At 54.0% G+C, this 19,213-nt stretch overlaps 5 protein-coding genes across 5 annotated transcripts; 4 read left to right on the forward strand and 1 right to left on the reverse strand.

The window, feature by feature from the left end:
* Positions 1 to 2,603: 2,603 nt before the first annotated feature.
* Positions 2,604 to 9,554, forward strand: TRIREDRAFT_34611 (Hypothetical protein; the record flags this gene model as incomplete). The annotated part of the gene is made up of 5 exons (XM_006967314.1): positions 2,604 to 2,816; positions 2,874 to 2,971; positions 3,086 to 3,858; positions 3,970 to 5,813; positions 5,859 to 9,554. Coding segments are annotated over 5 exons (6,624 nt in total), but the record flags the coding sequence as incomplete, so codon positions are not given.
* Positions 9,555 to 10,797: 1,243 nt separating this feature from the next.
* TRIREDRAFT_80243 (uncharacterized protein) lies at positions 10,798 to 13,286 on the reverse strand (the record flags this gene model as incomplete). The annotated part of the gene is made up of 4 exons (XM_006967497.1): positions 12,843 to 13,286; positions 11,787 to 12,753; positions 11,187 to 11,713; positions 10,798 to 11,043 (listed from the first exon to the last, which is right to left on the reverse strand). Exons 1-4 carry the CDS (start codon positions 13,074 to 13,076, stop codon positions 10,798 to 10,800), a joined length of 1,974 nt encoding a protein of 657 aa, XP_006967559.1. The 5' UTR covers positions 13,077 to 13,286.
* A 901-nt stretch (positions 13,287 to 14,187) lies between these two features.
* On the forward strand, positions 14,188 to 15,482 carry TRIREDRAFT_80245 (uncharacterized protein; the record flags this gene model as incomplete). The annotated part of the gene is made up of 4 exons (XM_006967393.1): positions 14,188 to 14,553; positions 14,658 to 14,859; positions 14,941 to 15,266; positions 15,321 to 15,482. Exons 1-4 carry the CDS (start codon positions 14,284 to 14,286, stop codon positions 15,480 to 15,482), a joined length of 960 nt encoding a protein of 319 aa, XP_006967455.1. The 5' UTR covers positions 14,188 to 14,283.
* Positions 15,483 to 16,811: 1,329 nt separating this feature from the next.
* TRIREDRAFT_65992 (uncharacterized protein) lies at positions 16,812 to 17,365 on the forward strand (the record flags this gene model as incomplete). The annotated part of the gene is made up of 2 exons (XM_006967394.1): positions 16,812 to 16,916; positions 17,132 to 17,365. The coding sequence occupies 2 exons, from the start codon at positions 16,812 to 16,814 to the stop codon at positions 17,363 to 17,365; spliced, it is 339 nt and encodes a 112-aa protein (XP_006967456.1).
* Positions 17,366 to 18,086: 721 nt separating this feature from the next.
* Positions 18,087 to 18,710, forward strand: TRIREDRAFT_65739 (uncharacterized protein; the record flags this gene model as incomplete). Its single annotated transcript, XM_006967395.1, has 1 exon — positions 18,087 to 18,710. One exon carries the CDS (start codon positions 18,087 to 18,089, stop codon positions 18,708 to 18,710), a length of 624 nt encoding a protein of 207 aa, XP_006967457.1.
* Between the last annotated feature and the right edge of the window lie 503 nt (positions 18,711 to 19,213).

Genomic DNA, 19,213 nt, shown 5'->3' on the forward strand with positions numbered 1-19,213 from the left:
TCTTAATGCCAATGCTTATAAGACCGAAAAACACTAACATTAAGTGGTTAAAGATAATATATAAAATATAAAGGCAAGGGGAAGAGCTTAATATTATACTAAGTTATAAAATAAATAAATTCACTTATAAAATAATTCTCACAGCTATCTATAAGGAGAACTCACGTTTCCCTTAAATCGTCTAGTTATATATATTTCTTAAAGTATTAAAGCCATTCTAAAGCTATAATATTAGTAATATAGCCTTTTAGACTTATAGCAAGTATTATACTGCTGGCAAGGTTATTTTTAAACCACTTTACTAGCAGCTAGACCCTAGGGAGGATAATAAAGGAAGGAATAGTCTTGCCCTTAGCGGAGATCGCCTTAACAGCAGTAATAGACATAGTATTATAAGAATCGGTTAAGACTAGGTTATTAACTAAAATAAAAGTCTAGAGGAGTATTCTAGCAAGAAAATAGCCTACTATAAAGCCAGTCTTATTAAAATTCTATATATTCCTCTTCCTTACCTTATATTTTATTAGAAACTGTTTCTACGCGCAGAAAAACAACTTAACAGCGCCTTAATCTTATATAGCCTTGCATTTTACATTATAAGAAGTGGACTTATAAATATAAAAGTCCTGCTTTAACCTCTGCATAAATCTCTTAGCCTAAGAACGCAAGACTATTATTATATCGCCCCTAGCTGCAAGAATAGCATTAGCATAGTGTTATAAGGCGCGAAGTCGTATATAATATCCTTAGGTTATGCAGTAATAGGCCTAGATAAGGATCTCATATTCCTCTTCTAGTTATAATAATATGCAGTTGCCTCTATTAAGTAACTGTGGATAACGCCTATTTAGTTAACTGTATAGTCTTAAGTAGGGAACTTAAAGAGATTTAGCTATAAGAGTAATAGTTAAGTAATAACCCTCTTAGTATAGCTTAGCCGCTGTAACAGTGCGTTCTTTAAGAGTCTTGCTGTTATAGTGTGTAAATATAAGTAGATTAGTGTCTAGATTAATCTAACGATCTTAAGCATGTTAACAAGGCTCTGGAGATTCTATTACTATAGAAATAATTAAAAATAATAAAGATTTAAGAGAGTTATAGCTAAAAGAAGATATAGCTTATATATGGCAGGTGTTGTAATTGCAGAGGATAACGCGTTAGTGTTATAGTGTTACGCAGGGTGTCTTTTTTATTATAATTTTGGCGGCATAATTTTGAAAATAAACGAAGTATGTAAATAAACATTGGTACCTTAATTTATATGGCATTAGCACTATAAATGATGTATCTTTTTTTTGCAAATTAACGGACCTTTTGCAAATCAACGTGCCCCCCGTCCTAGTGGAGCTGGGACGGGAAACGCGGTCGTTTTTGAGACCCCCCTAGTACTGTACCTGTAGGTGCTAGTGCTGCCACTGCTGCGACCTTACCCTCTCGTCTAGACTCCATAATACATACGGGCATCCAATATGGAGCAAACGATCGAATGTGGCCGCTCCAGGTGGCATTACCTAGGTAGCCATTAGGCCTGGTCGCAGTGCAGTTGAGACCAAACAGCCGCCTCGAGGCCCAAAAGCAGGGCGCTGGAGCTGCCGGTTCGCTGTCCGCTGGCCACTGGGCCACGACACCCGGCCTTGCCTCGCCGTGCAGCTGGCCAGTCTGCTCACTCCCCTCCACTCCTCTCTTCTCCTCTCTCTCCCCTCTGCCTCTGCATCTGCATCTGCATCAGCCTCTGCGTCTCTCTGCATCTCTCTGCGTCCTGCATCCTCCTGCGGTCCAATCCTTTCGACTCGACTCTGCTGCCTCTCGTCCTCGCCCTCGCCCTCGCCCCTCCTCCAGACCCGCCGTCTCCAGATGAGTCCTCGAGCCGCCCTGCCCCGGTCCTCTGTTCGTCGCTTTCTTGCAAGGCTGCCGAGATCCTGAGCCGCCGCCATTCGCCGTTGCGCTCGCTATTCCCGACGCCGCACAGTAGCCAGGTTGTGATACTTCTCCATACCTGACCTACTCGCCGCACCACACCTACGCCCATCTACTGTACACACGTACGCATACGCAGATACACACCACACACACAGACACAACCCGCGCCTTTTTTTCCCTTCCCTATCCCCAGTTGCCCACCGCCCCCCCTTTTTTCTTGTCTAGTTCCCAGGTCTTTTTTTATACTTGCCCGGCGGCTCCTCAACGCGTCGCGTATATTTCCACACCCCCCAGGACGGCACCAACCCGGTGCTGTTGTTCTAACCGTGGTTAATTCTCCGTGGAAGGGTGTCCCTGGCAGTCGACGGTCGATAGGACTGGGCGCGAGTTAGAAGATAATAGACGGAGGGACCCTTTGAGTAGGCGGATGTTGAGAATCAGCTGCAGGCGAACACGTTTTTCGTCTGCGCTGATCTCACCTGGTGAGCAACACCCATCTCCAATCCAACTCGGCATGGCATGGGGGGGCCCGCTTCCAATGCAGCAACACCGCCATGTGCCTTGTTAGAAGGGTGAAAAAAAAAAGTACAGTAGCTGATTCTTTCTTCTTCTCTTCCTTCTTTGCTTCCGTATAGACCTTCGCTACAACGTCGTCTTCAACCCCGTCGTCGACAATCCCTCTTCCTCCTGCTGCACCTGCGCAGGACGGCCTCGGAGTCTCCAGCCCGGGATCGAGAACCCCGACATCTCCCGCCTTGTCGACTGCCTCCACGGCCGACGACGAGGACGACGACATCGGGTCGTCTCCGGTCCTGCCTCTGCTTCCCGCCCCAAAGCTCTCCGAACGGGCTTCGGCAATCTTGAGGGCGCCAGCTTTTGACCTACACGACTTCCGGGTCGACGACGACGACGAAGACGAGCCCGACGATAACCTCGCCTCGGACGACGACGAGCAATTTGGCACCGCCAGCTGGGGCTCTCCCTATCTGCGCAGCGACCTCAACCTCCGCCGCCAGAGCTACGCCAGCGACGACGAGTCCGAGAGTGAGGGGTCCGAGAGCTTCCCCATCCACTCCTTGGACATCAGCACTCCTTTCCTGCGCCCGCCGCCTCTCATCGTCGGGCGACGGCCTCAAACCCCGGCACAGTCGCTTCAGCCCACCAGTGCCGCTGCCGCCGTGCTCGTGCACAGGGCCAGGCAACGCAACAGGGGACTCACCGAGGGCTGGATCCGCACCCACACCGCCGGCGACCAGAGCACGGAGGCTCGGCTCTGGTTCAGCGACGGAGAAAGCAGCGAGCACTCTTCACTGAGCGGCTCGGAACCTGACTGGCATCGCCGCCGAGATCCTCGAACGCCTACCCCTTCGGGACGATATAGGGCAAAGTCTCGATCAACCTCTCGACATCCCCGCGCCATCTCCAGCGTGGAGACTCTCAAGGCCGGTGATCACACCCAGGCCGATCTCGACGACGAAATGGAAAGCTCAGTTGCCACCGAGACGGGCTCGGTTGTTGGCCCGCCTGCGGCTGAGCACCGCAACAACATCACAAACGGTGAAGCGCCGCAGCCTACGGCTGGAAACACAGAGACGCCCGCCCTCAAACTCGCAGATAAGCCCTTGCCTAGGGAACCGGCTGCCGCGCCCCGAATCAAGAAGAAAGTACCATGGAAGGGCAAGAACATTATGATCTTGATACCGCGGGATGACGAGCGCGGCCGCCCGGGGCAGCCTCCGCTACCCCTTCGACAGGACGAGATTGAACGAATGTTTGACTCATGGACGGAGCTGGGATACAGTGTCGATGGCTTTGACTTGTCAGCCGAGGACAATACTGTAGGCGAGTCTCAGAGCAGGGAGCTTTGGCCCAGCCTCGAGGATTTGGCGCAAGAGCGGTACGAGCGTGACTATACCGTGGTCTTGCCAGACCTGAATGGTGAGTGCCCCTTTTTCTTTTCTTTTCTTTTCTTTTTCTTTGTCTCTCCCTCAATCGGAAATCGTCAAAGAAAGAAGCCACTGATCAACTGACCTTGCTTCCTTTCAATAGCTTGGAAAAACTACGTCAATGAGTTGCAGGAAGCCAAGCTTAGAGCTCTTGGCGTCTCATTCGGCGGCGACGAGCCTGAAATTGCGCCCTCAATATCCTCACAGCCATCTCGCATGCCCTCGGCGCAGTATCCTCCACTTCCATTCTCTCCTCCGATCCCGACTTCCTCAGCATCCAGCAACCACGCGATACCCGGCTTCCCATTCCCGGCCCCTTTCATTCCCGGCGCCGCATCTACTCAGAGCCCTGGCTTGCCCGCGGGTGCTTCACCAGTTTCCTTTGGCGTCCACGGCAAGTTTAGCACACGGCAGTCCATCTCATTCCCTGCCACCAGCTCGCCTTTCCAGCAGCCGCCTCAGGGATGGCAAAACCAGGCTGGTGCTATGCAAGGCCTAAGCCCTCTTGACTCGCCGTCGGTCATGAGTCTCAACGGCATAATGTCGCCTCAGTCCCCTTACGGCATTGAGGGCTTCAACCAGGCCGGGAGCCCGGCGTTTAACCTGCACCAGCGGCACCAGTCGCTGCAATACATGCCGCAGCAGTATGCTAGGGCATCGCCTCGCCTGCAGGACGTCCGGGAAGATGAAGAGGAAGAAGAACAACACCAACAGCAGCAACAGCAGCAGCAACAACAGCAGCAACAGCAGCAGCAGCAGCCGCACGTGGGCAAGAGCCCCTCCAAGACTCCGGAGCCTGCGCAACGTAATGCCGATCAGCTACAGGCCGAGATTGATGACGCCGAGTACCATCTGGAGGAACAGCTGCGTAACGAGCTGGAGCACGAAGACTACAACCCCCAGACCAGAGCGGAGTCCATCAATCATCAGCCATTTGGGTCTGCCCATGGTCACCAGCCCTCGGCCGGCGGCTTTGCAACGGTCGAGCATTTTGCCAACGAGCCAAACAAGCCGCTCGTCCTGCATCATCCGCGACCTCACAGCCGTGGCCATTCACTTACGCAAAACTTCTATCGGGATGACGATGCTCCCGATGCGGTGAACCAGGGAAGCTTGCCGCAGTTCGCACCATTGAACGACATTCCGGAAACCCAGCGTGTCGACGAGGCTTATGATGAGATCCAAACCAACCCCAGCAACCTCGGCACCCCGATTCAAGACATTGACTTTGCTGCGGCCTTTAGCCAGCACCAAAAGAACATGTCGGCTTCGAGCAACCCCTGGCAGGATGCCGTGTCACTCGCCAATGGCGGCGGCCAGCATTCAACGCACGACAGCAAGTCGTCCCTGTCCAAGTTCAATGTCGAGGCCCCAGAATTCAAGTTCAATCCCACCAGCACCTTTACCCCTGGCCTCTTCAACTTTTCCGCCAGCAGCTTCCAGCCTGCCGTCTACCATGCGGCTCCCCCGGAGATCATGGACCAAACTCCCTTCGGAGCGCCGCCGCCGCAGCCGCAGCCGCCGGCAGCCAAGATCAACGTCAATGCCCCGACGTTTGCTCCCGGTCAGAGCGAGTTCAGCTTCTCTTCCTCGGGCCCCAAGTTCCGGCCTGACGCTCCCGCCTTCACACCCTTCCAGTCCCAGGCCAGCTCTGCACCAAACGCCGCCCCGTCTGGCAACAAGGGCTTCCCGAGACGGACCGATTCCATCTTCGGCAATATCAACATCGAGCCGTCAGCGATGCCTTCTCCGAAGAAGTCCAAGGCTGTCCCGATCCTCAGGCCCTCGAGTACTGTGTCTGCTGACTCACCAGCTGCGTATGACGGTGATGTAAGGGATCCAGAGGGCCGCGTTGGCGACATCTCAAGGGTCAAGAGGGCCAAGAGCGCCAATCTCTCCGACACCGATGATGTGCCTCTCTTTGCTGATCAACCCGCGGCCGAGTCTGTTGTTGAGGACGTGGCCGAGGAAGAAGAGCCTGCAATGGTGGAGTCGTCGGTCAAAGAAGCACGCAGCGTTGCTGAAGAAGGCTCCGTCGACGGAGAAGCCGTGTTGCCCGCTGACACTTCCATGTCCTCGGTCGACCAGATCGATACACAAGTTACCACTGCCGCTCCCTCGGAGACTTCACCAGCTGAAGCATTTGCCAAGTGGAGGTCGTCATTCCAACACACTCCTCGGCAGCACTCAACGGCCACCCCGGTGTCGCTCCCAGAGGAGGCTGAACCTCGCTCCGACGGAGAGGAGCTATCCGACTCCACACAACCCCAGGTTCTCTCTGCTCCCGAGGACCCCCAGACTCTGGCAGCCAGGCGCAAGCTCACGCCCAAGGGTCTCTCCGGCTCTCGTTTCGCAATGCCCCCGCCCAAGCCGTCGGGCCTTGCCGCTTCCCGCTTTGCAGAGCCGACTCCTGCCCCTACCGCCGATCGAGATGACGGCGCAGTTGAGCAGGCACAGGAAGAGCCCAGCACCTTTAACCCTACACCCACGACCACCGGCGAGAAGCGTTCTCCTACCTTTGAGGAAATTGACGCAGTCATGCAGCGGATGGAGAGGGACCACTCTCAAGGCGTTAACAAATCCGTTGAGACCTTCAAGTGGCCTCGCCCGTCTGTCGAGGCTCCCATATCGTCTGATGAACTGCACATTCCTTCTGATCACGCACGCGAAGGCATGAGCATCGTCCCGCGACAGTACAGCCCCGTCCCAGACAATGCCTCTCAGCCCCTGGTAAGCACCGAGCTGGAAGATCCGTTTGTGGACCCGCCTATGAGCGCCCAAGCTCCTAGACGCGGTCATGCATTTGCAGAGGAAGAGCTTGACAGCGAGCCTCTGAGCGACTGGGAAGCCGCCTTTTCTGAGGATGAGCACTCGAAACTCCAACACCGTGCCCAATTCTTCGACGGCCGGGTCAATGAGGTTGTTGGCAACCTTCTGGCGTCCAGACTCGCGCCTCTCGAGAAAGTTCTCCTATCTCTTCATCAATCCATGGCCTCCAGGGGCCAGCGTCCATCCTCTTCTCGGCGGGACGCCCGTGGCGGTTCGATGGAGTACCAGGAAAGCGATGCCGATGACGAAGATGACGAGCCGATCCCTCGCCGTTCAACCAGTCCCAAGAGGGATCGCAGGCTAGATCAGATCCGCTCAATTGTTGTTGAGGCCCTAGCATCGCAGCAGCGCAGCCCGCTGGCTCTCACCGCGGATACCAGCGATGATACAAACCTGCTGAAATCCCTTGGCGAGATCAAGGAGCTCTTGATTTCCAGCGCTAGGCCCACGCCTCGTGGTGACGAGACTGCTCCTTTCGATAGCATGCTTCAGCCCAAGCCTGACGAGGAGCTTCTTGCCAAGATTCGGGACCTCGAGACGAAGAATGCGGATCTCGAATCGCGACTTCGCTTGGACCAGGAGTACCTTGACAGGGAGATTTCCGAGCGCAGGGCTGCCGAAGATGCTGCTGCCGAGCTCGATCGAAAGCTGCAGTCCGCAGAGACTCGCGTAGAGATTGAAATTCTCAACCGAACCGTATTCGACCAACGTGTTGCCGAGCTTGAAGAGCGGCTGAGGACCCAGGAGGACCTTGTCGAGCAGGAAGTCAAGGCAAGGCGTACCGCCGAGGATAACCTATCCGAGGCTCAGCGCCTCTACCGCAATGCTTCTGAAGAAGAGGCTCGATTACGCGGAGTGGTCAAAGAGCGAGACCACGTCATAAAGACGCTTGAGCACTCCGCCAGCAAGGCTACCATGCAGCTGACCGCCCTGGAGGCTGCTCGAGACAACTGGACCCATCATCAAGCCGAAATGGTGAACACAATCAATGTTCTCGAAGCCGACCTCCGCAACGTTCGCCAGGACAACAATACCTGGAGAGCGGAGGCTGAGCGTGCTGATGAGGCCGCTCGCCGCAGCAATGGCGAACTCGGCCATGCTTTGGATGAGAACAAGCGCCTCCACAGATCACTCACCAGCGTTGTTGCCCAGCTCGAAGAGAACGAGCGCCTTCGCGAGTCATGGCGCTCCAAGTTCCTCTCTCTCCAGGACGACATGGGACAGGCCGCCCGCGAGGTTGCCGAGGAGAACGCACGACGCATCAAGAGAGACCAGGCCATGCTGGCACGCCAAGACGTCCTGGAAGCTCGACTGCAGGCTGAATCCAAGACTAGGGAACGCCTCGAGGTCGAAATGGAACGGCTGCAGAACAACGAGCGGGCTGGTATGCGCGCCGTCAATGAGTGCAACCGTCTCGAGGAGACGCTCTCTGAGCTGCGTGCCGAAAACTTTAAGCTCCAGCAATCGTGTGCCCGCTACCAACGCGAGTTCGAAGAGGCTCGCGAGTCAGGGGCTAGCGAGGTCAAGAGGACACGCATGTCTCTGCAGACCGAGCTCGACGCTGCCAACAACCAGGTGAACATTATCCGTGAAGAGTACGAGGAGCAGAACGCCAAGCTGCGCGCTGAGCTCGATCACCTTAAGCTGGCGATCGACACGGCCAAGGCACAAAACGAAATGCTTCTCGAGGGTGCCCAGGCCAGCAGTGCCAACGAACTAGAGGAACTCAAACGCAAGCACCAAAACGAGCTGGAGGACATTCAGGCTCGCTATGAACGCCAAGTCAACAATGCCATCGAGGATGGCCAACGGACAGAGCAGCACCTCTTGGAGCGCCTCAGTCTGTCCACGTCGAAGACGGAGCATCTCCAGGACCGCATACTTCATCTTGAGGAGAAGCTTGAGATTACGAAGCAGGCCGCTGCCGCCGCAGCTCAAGCTGCGAAGTCGGCTGGCGTCGACTCTTCGGTCTTGAGCACCACGATGGCGAAACCAGCAGAGAGGGTTGAGATGCCTGAAAGGATCTCCCCACAGGCTCTCCGGGAATCCATCATGGTTCTTCAGGAACAGTTGCAGGCCCGCGAACAGCGCATTGAGGAGCTTGAGCAAACCGTTGCCGAGCTTGATCCCGATGCTGCGGTCAAAATCTCTAAGCGCGACGACGAGATCAACTGGCTGCGTGAGCTGCTCGCTGTGCGACAGGGAGATTTGCAGGATATCATCTCGGCGCTTTCAGGCGAAAGATTTGACCGTGCCGCCGTCAGGGATGCTGCCATTCGACTCAAGGCCAACCTGCAGATGGAGGAACAGGAGCGCGAGAGGGCCATGAATGGCGGTTCGGCCATTACCCTTCCCAACATTGCCCAGACGATTCAGGCTGCAACGCCGCGCGTGGCGCAGACCATCGCTCCCATTGCGGCCGCCTGGGGCAATTGGCGCAAGAGTGGCCAGTCCAGCTTCCGAGGCATTTCAGGAGTGTTGAGTTCGCCCGCTGTTGCGAGCAATTCCACTCCTACTAAGAGCAGAAATGACCCGATGCAGAACGGTGGCGTCGCGAGCGGCCTCCTCACGCCTCCAGCCACGGCTCTGAGACAGTCCCCCACTCAGGACAATCACCCGCAGCCCACCGCGTTCTCGAGCATTGGACGGCGATTCACGGGGCAGAGCATCCAGGCGGGGCGGGCACGACGGGAGTCCAACATCTCGCATCGATCCGACAAGACATCCTTTCCCGGCCTCCCCCATCGACGTCAAGAGTTGGCAGCCGAGCCAGTGACGCCGCCCTCCATGATACACCAGACGGCGTATGATGAGGATGCGCAACCTGGCGATTTTGACGACCATGACTTTTTTGAAGAGGACTGAAGATGCGCTGTCGTGATGAGCACACAGATTGGCACCTATAGAATGTCTAAGGGGCTGACTTGAACGTCGCATTGTCATGACCCATGACTGCGTCTATAACTATATCACCTTTTTCCTTTGTATTTTCTCTCTTGACGCTTATGCCCTCTTATCCTTTGCCGAGCAGAGGACGTTTCATGTTACATACCTTTTCATACCGACGTCGTCATTCGACATGATTCGACTCTCCCCAGAACAATACCAGATTGCAATACACACACACACACATACCGACACACCCCTAGAAGAGATACCCCTGTGGAATTTGTTTGATGATTCACATCTTTTGAGATACACAACACAAATTTCTACAAAAACACACACACAAACAAAAGTGTTCACCCTTGCTTCCTCCAGACTGGTGGTTTCACTCTCACAGAATGGATACCGCATAAACGCGGAAAGAGACGCCTTCGTTCTGGAGGACTGGTTTCAGATTGTCGGATGCCGTTTTCGATTCCATCCTCTTTTTTTTTTTCCCTTCTTTTTCTTTCTATAAATTCTTCTTTCTCAGGTACTATTTTCTTCTTTCTATAAATTCAGGCGCTGGCCTTTTCCTCCGTGTTGAGCTTGTGATATCTCTCTTCTTCTCCGTGTTTCTCACATCTCCCCCTTTCTTCTCCTTCTTCTTTACTTTCTTTCTTCTCCTTGATGAACATGGTGGGATGGGACGGAAATGGACTTTTAGGCTGGCTTAGTCATGCTGCCTCTTGAAAATAATGTGAACATAAGAATATGGAGGATGAATTGCGATGAATGGACGGTCTTGGTAGCTTCTATTGATTTTTTTATTTGCTTGCCTGACAAGGGGCAGTTAGAATGCGAAAATGCATGACAGTATGGACTTCCTTGAACGTGTAGCATCGAAACATGATGATCAATATGACAAAGGAACGCTGTGATGTATTAGGTACGCAAATTTTCTAGGCTAATATGCGGGTGGTGATGGGCTGAACGAATCTCTTGACATACAACACCAACGGTAAAAGATCCGGAGATGAAATTTGTATGAATATTAGAATTGGCGTTGCGTCATATTATATATATATCCAATAGGTAGGTAGGTACCTAGGTAGGTAAGTAGTAGGTGATTACAAGAACAAAGCCCGTTATTGTTTTCGCCCCGTCGTCTAAACTCATGATTCTCATGCCAAGATAGTTTTAAAAAAAAAAACACTTTAATAAAGAACAAACACATTTAATTGCCGCTCAGCAGCTTTTCTACAGCCCACTTGACGGAAAAGTTCCTCAAGTCGGAATAATGCTGGCCGACGCCGACAAAGACCACGGGCACGTTGGTCGCGTGGACGAGGCTGACGAGCGTGCCGACCATGTCGCCGACGGTGTCGCACTTGGAGATGATGAAGCCGTCGAGGGCGCGGTCGGAGCCAAAGGCCGCGTTGAAGTTGCGCGCCTGGGCGACGGAGTCGGTGCCTACCAGGGCCTTTTATCGAACAAGGCAGAGACAAGTGTCAGTATGGGGAACAAGGCAGACAAGTGTCAGTATGGGGGGGTAAGGAAAGAAGACAGTGAGTGACTCGGTGATGAAGAAGCGTGTAAAGGTGATTTGATGTGATGATCACGTACCTCGCCAACCATGAGAATCTTGTCAGGCTGAGCAAACTTGGCAAACTTCTCCAAAGACGACATGAGCCGCTGGTCGTTGTGTCTCCGGCCGGCCGTGTCAATGAGGACGACGTCGTAGCCCTCCTGAGCCGCATGGTTGACGGCGTCCTTTGCCACGGCGGCGGCATCCTTGCCGTATCCCTTCTGGTACAGCTCGACTCTTCCGCCTTCTCGAGCTGTGAGCTCCTTGAGGTTTCGCACGTGGACGGCCAGCTGCTCCACGGCACCTGAGCGGAACGTGTCTCCGGCGGCGATGAGGACCTTGTACTTGTTCTGCAGCAGGAAGAAGCAAATCTTGGACAGGTTGGTGGATTTGCCCACGCCGTTGACGCCGACGATAGAGATTACGTAGGGGCGAGCTTTGCGCAGAGATGTGGCAGGGGGGGATGTGATGGAGTCGATCTCGCGGAGAAGATCAAGGGAAGAAGTCGGAGTGAGCATCTTGGTGAGTGAAGACTCCATTGCCGATTGAATCTTGGCGTTGATGCCTGTGTTGCGTGTAAGTCATTCATCCCGAGTCACGACGACCAGGAACACAAATTAAGAGGTAAGGGGACTCACTTTCAAAGTTTCCAGTCTTGACGCCAATCAGCTCCTTTTCAACGCCCTCGCAAAGGCGAACGGCTGCTTCGCGAGCCACGTTCTTGCGCAGCAGATGCTCCTCCATGCCCTTCATCGCTTTGTCAAGGTCCTCCTTGGTCAACGTCTTGCCACCGACGACATTCCGGAACAGCCCGCTGATAGCATTGACTCCGGAGCCCAGGAGACCAGTCTTTGTCTCTGAGCGCGCGGATTTCTGGGCCTTCTGGGCCTGCGCCGAGGCCAAAATGTCGTGCACCTCGTCTCCTAGGTCCTTGAGAATGAATTTTCCCTTGCTTGTGGACCCCCAGGTCGACGAATCAACAGCATCCAGGGCACTGGACCGCCCGACCGCCTCCGCCTCCGAGTCGCTTGTGAGGCTCGGCCGGGAATAGTCGAGCTGTACATCGTCGTCTTCCTCATCAGCGAACCCCTCGGCATTCCACTTGCGCCCCTTCTTCGTCGCCTTGCCGCTCTTCTTCTGTCGATTTGAGGACAAGGCCTCGTCTCCGGACGATGCGGGTGCCGAACCGCTGTTGTGGGCCTTGCGGGCTCTCCTGGACATCTTGGCCACGGGGCCGGCCTTGGCAACAACCACGCCAGGAGTCGAGGGACGCGAAGCGTTGGGAGTCGGAACAGGCGTGGAATCGGCCGATGTGGTGTCCTGAGCAGCAGCTGCGCCGCCATTGATCGTGCGACCTCTATACGTCAGGCCTGCTGCCGAGGGACGAGAGGAGCCTTGATCGTCTATAGGGTTTATAGAGCCGACGGTACTGGACTTGTCAAGCTCCTGCAGCTGCTGGTCAAAGTATTCGCCAAATGAGTGGCACTCGACGAGGGTCGTGTGTGGCTTCGTGAGCTGTTCGCCGTAGAGTTCGACAAAGATGGTCTTGATGTTATCGACGAGCTTGTCGACCCATGAGAGGTGCAGCAGAGACCGGTAAACAACCTGGCATAGCAGAGATGCATTAGCATGAGCATGTCGAATCACGGCTTCTGCACCAGGCGGCGCAAGCAGCCCGGAAATCGTGTGCGTACCACAAAGATCAAGCCCAATTCCTTGACAAAAGTCCATTTCAGCGTGTGCTGGTCGCTCCTGTAGGCCGGATTGGTGGCGGCGGACTGCGAATCGGAGGGCGCAATGCTGCCCGTCTTCTCCTCGATGAAGGTGTCGGCGATGAAATTGTTGACGATGGAGGGGCTGACGGGCGCATACGATCTGGACCAGAGAACGACGCCGGACGTGGTGAGAACCTCGAAAGCGTCCAACATGTTGAATGAGCGAGTCCCGGTCGATTCGGAGAGGTTTGAGGGCTTCCGCGGTATGCGAGGAGGAGGAAGCGAGGAGGCCGAGGAGGAGGAGGAGGAGCTGGAGGAGAGAGGAAGAGAGAAGGTGGGAGATGGGAGGCGCAAAAGAAAGGCTAAGGTCTAAGGTGTAGTCATCCAGATATCTATCTACCTTAACGATAAGGAGTGGTTGAGCGAACAAGAGGCCAGCGAGGATAGATTAAACCGAGCAGAGAAAGTAAGAATATTAAAATTATTTATAGCGAGAGCAATGGATGCAGAACAGAGAGAGGCTTATATTAGAACAAATGATGCTACACCGTCTTTGCAGGGAATCAGAAAGGCGACTGTGTCTGGTCGCAGCTTTGTTGAGCTGAGAAGTGGCGACAAAGTACCGATAACGAGATCGGATATACGAGAGACAAGCACTGGCAAATCCGGGGGTGACGAGCAGTCAATTTCGACTTTATCGAGGCTGTACTATCATGTACTTAACAGACGACGGAGCATCTTGGCCCCAATTCAATGATAAGTTACTTGATTGATTCAACAGTGGTTAAGGTAATTGACTCTCTCCATTGTCTTGTCTCGAGATCGGAGTTGTAAGGTGTCAGGTACCGCAAAGGCCGGATCACGTGTCGACAAGCCTCGTCGCAGGACCCCAAGGTACCCAAGGTACCCAAGGTAAGGTAAGGTAAGAGGCCACGATGGCACTCGCGAGAGCTCTGCCGCAGCTGGACGTGAGTCAGGTACCTAAAGCGGGTCCTGTACCTGGAATTAGCGAGCCGACCAGGGCATGGCTGCAGGTATCGCGGCCTCGCAGGTACTCGCGCCCTGTCCGCGCCGCCAATGGGGCAGCCAAGCAGCCTACAGGTACAGGTCCATTACAGCGTTTCGATGACGCTGCAGCAGCGCGCCAGCAGGGGTTGCTTCTACTGTACTGTACTGTAGCGCCTCTACTACTGGACTAACGAGGCCCAAACCCAAACCACACTTCCAGCCTGGCATCTCGACATCGCCAGCTTCAACTCTCAGCCTCATCATCGCCCTCCAACCTACGACCTTTGATCGCCGACAAACAGCCTCGCCTCTCCCTGCTCGACGCGCCCTCGGCCTCTCTCAACTCGAGTCTCAAAGCATCCCCGCCCTTCATCTTCTGCCTTTTCCCATCTTCTTTGTTTCACTCAACGACATGCATCGAGCGGCGCAATCGCCTCCTCTGCACCATCCGGTGCCGCAGCACGTGTCGACCGTCCCCCAGCTCCGATCTCCGCCTCCGCCTCCAGGGTCCGCGCAGTCGCATGGGCTCGGCTATGGCGGGAATCCGTACCAGCAGCAGGGCGGCAACATCGGCAATGCCTTTGGCGCATACGGACAGTTTATGAACGATCCCACGGCCCAGGTGGCGGCGCAGTTTGGCCAGACGGCCTTCAAGCACGGCCAGGAGTACGTGGAGCAGAATGTATGTCTTGAGTGTCCCCTTTTATACATCTCACGGCTGGGTTCGATGGCCGAATGATTCAATTCGATGGGAGGCTAACTGATGGGTTGCCCTGAAATTCGCAGATTGGCCGCTACGTCAACGTCTCCGCGCTCAAGTACTACTTCAACGTCTCCAACTTTTACGTCGTCAACAAGCTATTCCTCGTCCTCTTCCCATGGAGGCACAAGCCCTGGTCCCGCAAGCAGGCTGTGGGCGCAAACGGCCAAGAACTGCGCTATCTGCCCCCTCGCGACGACATCAACAGCCCCGATATGTACATACCAGGTCGGTTTGCGCGCTTTGAGTACCAGTCTCATGATATCACCGAGCGATGGCGGCTAACATGAGTGTGCGTGGTTGATGTAGTCATGGCATTGGTCACGTATATTCTCCTGTCTACATTGGTAGCTGGTGTAAGGGGCCAGTTCAACCCCGAGCTCTTGGGATACACGGCGACGATCGCGCTCGGCGTGGTGATTTTCGAGATTATCGCGCTCAAAGTGGGATGCTACCTTTTGAGCATCTCCAGCCAGTCCCAGCTCCTCGACCTGATTGCGTATTCTGGATACAAGTTTGTCGGCATCATTGTGACCATTGCCATTGCAGAGATTGTCAACGGTGGAAAGGGCACCGGAGGCTGGATTGGATGGCTGGTTTTTATCTACACCTTCCTGGCCAACTCCCTTTTCCTGGTATGTGGCGGAATCCTCAAGTTCCTGGAACCGTGCTAACTGGAGATCCTTTAGATGCGATCGCTAAAGTACGTCCTCCTGCCTGAGACAGCCGCCAACTCGGGAGGTCCTATGCAGACCGACACCAGGGTGAAGCGCAACCAGCGGACACAGTTCCTCTTCTTCTACTCGTACCTTGTGCAGCTCTTCTTCATGTGGCTGCTCACAAGACCTTGAAGCCTGTCGGGCGTAATGACAAGCCAGACAGGGGGTGAAGAGCAAATTACAGCATATGGAAGAGTAAGCCCCTGGGCATCTGCAAGCAAAGCAGCCAAAGACAGCAAAGGTTATCAAAAGAGGCGCCACAGACGTGAAAGAAAGGGGTCAAGCTGTGGTGGCAGTCACGAGAACAGGGTGACCTCACTTGCTGCGCTGCTGGCGCTTTCAGCTGTTCCGCTCCAACTGCATCGGTTGTCGAGGTGAATGTGCTTGGGTCGTTGTTGAGGCGGAGGGAGAGCCACGGACATATCCTTGCGTCTTCGCCGCAGTTGGTTGAAGGAGCGCGATTCCGAGATGTGACTCTTTCGAGTGCAACCAGGATCAAGAGAAATATAAGAAACTTGCGTCCAAGCTGAGAAATGCATCAAAATAGATACCGTGAGAAATAATGTATGATTAAACCGCTTTGTGTCCGTGCCTCGGAATTGCATGGTCAATGTGCACCCGCTTCCGTTCTGGCAAAGTCGAGGCTGTTTTCAAAGCAGCGATGCATCAGACAACAGACTTGACTAAACAATTGACCAAATTTACACGAGACCGCATATATCATAATCTCTAAGCTTTACAATCAGTAATCTCAATATACGAAAAGCCCGAATTCTGCTGTAAACTCCCCCGTTAAACGCCGCAACAATAGCCGCAATACCGGCCGTTTCCCCCCAAGCGCTGTGGGAAAATACATAGAGGGAGTGCGGCATGAATATAGACACACATTAGACTAAATACGAGCACCCGTCCAAGTTCACTTTTTGGTGACAGACGTCGCATCTGTGTGCGCATCGTTGGTTTTTCTGTAAGCCCATGTTTTCCCTTGTTCCCTGCTTTTTCTCTGCAAACCGTTCCCCCCGCCCTCCTCCTTGTCGTTTCCCGCTGCCGATCCAAGCCGCGTCTTTGCAGAAACTCTGGGGTAATCAGTTAGGTAGATAGCAACAGCAGCACTAGAAGAGCTCTCTCTCTATTATCTCTCTCACCTCAGCACGAAGCTCGTTTCCTTTTTCGGCCTCTACCAAGTTGCATCTTGCAAGCTTCCACTTTTTCCTCTTTACCTTTCCGACACTCCGGATACTTTTCACAATTTGTCATTCCGCTTTTCACATCGTCTTTTCTTTGATTTCCTCAAAAGTCCTTTTCATGACCTCTTCGCCGCTGCGTCTCTCACGGCCGCTTATTGCCAGTACCAGACACTGCTTCTTCCACCGCGCTGCCCCTCGTTCTGCATTCCAGCACCCCGCAGCTCTCTACAGATTCTCATCGTCGTCCACAGCAGCAGCAGCAGCAACAGTCAAGATGGCAGACCGCGTGCACCGGGTTACCATGTTCAAGCTCCCCAGCGAGGAGGGGCAGAAGAAGCTTATCGAGCAGTATCAGATCCTCAGGGAGAACAACAGCAAGGTGAGTTGAAAAAAAAAAAAACAAATCTTTGTATCTTATTCGTGAGATGAAACTCGTCCAACATCCTCGGCACAATTCGTTGACCTGACCCCTCATCAACCGAACAAAATTACCCCCTCCCCCCTCTCCTTGTTCCATCACCAACCACCACAACGTTTGATTCAAGTCTCACGTCTTTCATAAAAAGCTGACCTGCATCAAAATGCCATGAAAAGGACGGCAAGCCGTACATCCTCTCCATGGCCGCCGGCCCCGCCGAGCCCGACCAGCGCTCCCAGGGCTACACCTTTGTCGCAAAGTCCGAGTTCGCCAGCCTCGACGACATGAAGTTTTACGACGCCGAGTGCCCCGCCCACCAGGCCCTCAAGAAGGTGGCCATGACGCTGGGCGTCGAGGGCATCTTGACCGTCTACTTTAAGCCTCAGGTCACCGGGGGTGCTGCGCCGTGAAGGCAAAGGGCAGAGGGAGAAGGGGGACGGGAGGCTGTGTAAGCACTTGTGAAAGGTGAAGATTGAACAGCTACCTAGTTATACAGGTCTTGAAAAGAGGGACTTAACAATTCAAAGAGAGTGCTGGTGGCGGGCACAGTAAGCTTCCCCATCGTTGGTGATTACCTACCTTACCGTAGATGGGAGGCATTGTCTACATTTTCGTCTTGGTAGCTCATCGGACGTTCAATCAAGCCAAGGTACTTCTATGCCATGCTCAAGATTATCTGATATTCTCATTTGACAAGTATCAAACTGGAGAGCTTCGTGCTGGCCAACAGGCGACCATTAAGGACTTGTAGGTTGTGGTAGTTCTGGTGGTCCCTCTGCTACCTACCTAGGTACACCTCGGATCGTCGCCTATTACATCATCTCGACTCCAGCTCTCTCAACCTCAACCCAAGCTCTTCCTCTCCCCTTCACCCCATTCATCTCTTTCATTGTCCGACATAGTACACCCAGACAGCAAATAACTTTTGAAACGGCCATCATCTCGTCCACCAATCTCAAAAACAGACCAAGCAAGCAAACAACTCTCCACAACCAATTTTCACCGCCTCAGCTAGTCTCACATCTCTCTTCACCCCAGTTCCTCATCATAACCTCTCCCGTGAACCTATCAAACAGGACATCATCAACCGGCACCTAGTCCAGCCTCTCAACTCCAACTCGCATCGCCATCATGCCCTCCTCCTCCTCGTTCTCCCCCTCGTCCTGCTCCCCCTCAACACCAACCCCATTAACCCCCCTCTCCAACCTCCGCATCTCGCAGCACCTCATCCCAGCCCACAACCTCCTCCCCAACTCGTCCCTCCACTCCAAGCCCCTCATCATCTACCACGCCGCCTTTCCCCCCGAACAAACTACCACCACAACCACCACCCCCTCCCCTTCCCCCTCCCCCGATGCCATCGAGTCCCATCTCCGCTCCGTCGGCGTCGTCTCCCCCCAGTGGCGCTACACAATGTACCACACCACCCACTTCCACAGCACCACCCACGAGGTTCTCTGCGTCGCCGCCGGCCGCGCAAAGCTCTGCTTCGGCGGCGAGCGCAATCCCGGCCGCGTCGAGCCCGTCGTCAGCAAGGGCGACGTCATCGTCGTGCCCGCGGGCGTCGCTCATCGTCTGCTCGAGGACTTGGGCCCTGAACCCTTTCTCATGGTTGGCAGCTATCCCAACGGCAAGACCTGGGACATGTGCTACGGGAAGAACGACAATGAATACGACGCCAACAGCATCAAGGCCCTGCCGTGGTTCAGCAAGGACCCCATATACGGCGATGGTGGGCCTGTCTTGAGCGTATAAACTCACTCATCGCCATGCATTGCCGCCTGGTCGTAGACGGCTATCAGCACATCAGGTCAAGTTCGTGTCTAACAGACGGCAATCGAATTTTGATAACTACAAACCGAATCCTTCTTCAAGGTAGCCACGTTAGAAGCCCTCTTCTTCCTTCTCTGCTCTTTCGATACCAGTATCACAAAAAAAAAGAGGAACAAGTCCACACAACAGAGATATCATATCGTACATCATAAGTTACTCTGATCAGCCAAACACCTGTAACAGCAAAGCTCAAAACACCGAGTGCAGAACATCCTATCTGTTGCTTTCTGATCAAATTGTCCCAAAAATAAGCAGCTTGCACAGCGAGTCGCCTCATACAGCGGCTAAGATGAACAGCTTCTCCACGGCAGACTCGGATGGATAAAGTACCATAAGTTTACCTTGAAATTGCAGGTTACGATACTGCTTCGGCCAAATACGACATCTTCTTCTGAGGATCGGTGACAGCACCAGGTCGAACAAAG

This window comes from Trichoderma reesei, assembly GCF_000167675.1.
Source record: "Trichoderma reesei QM6a unplaced genomic scaffold TRIREscaffold_17, whole genome shotgun sequence".
NCBI lineage: Eukaryota > Fungi > Ascomycota > Sordariomycetes > Hypocreales > Hypocreaceae > Trichoderma > Trichoderma reesei.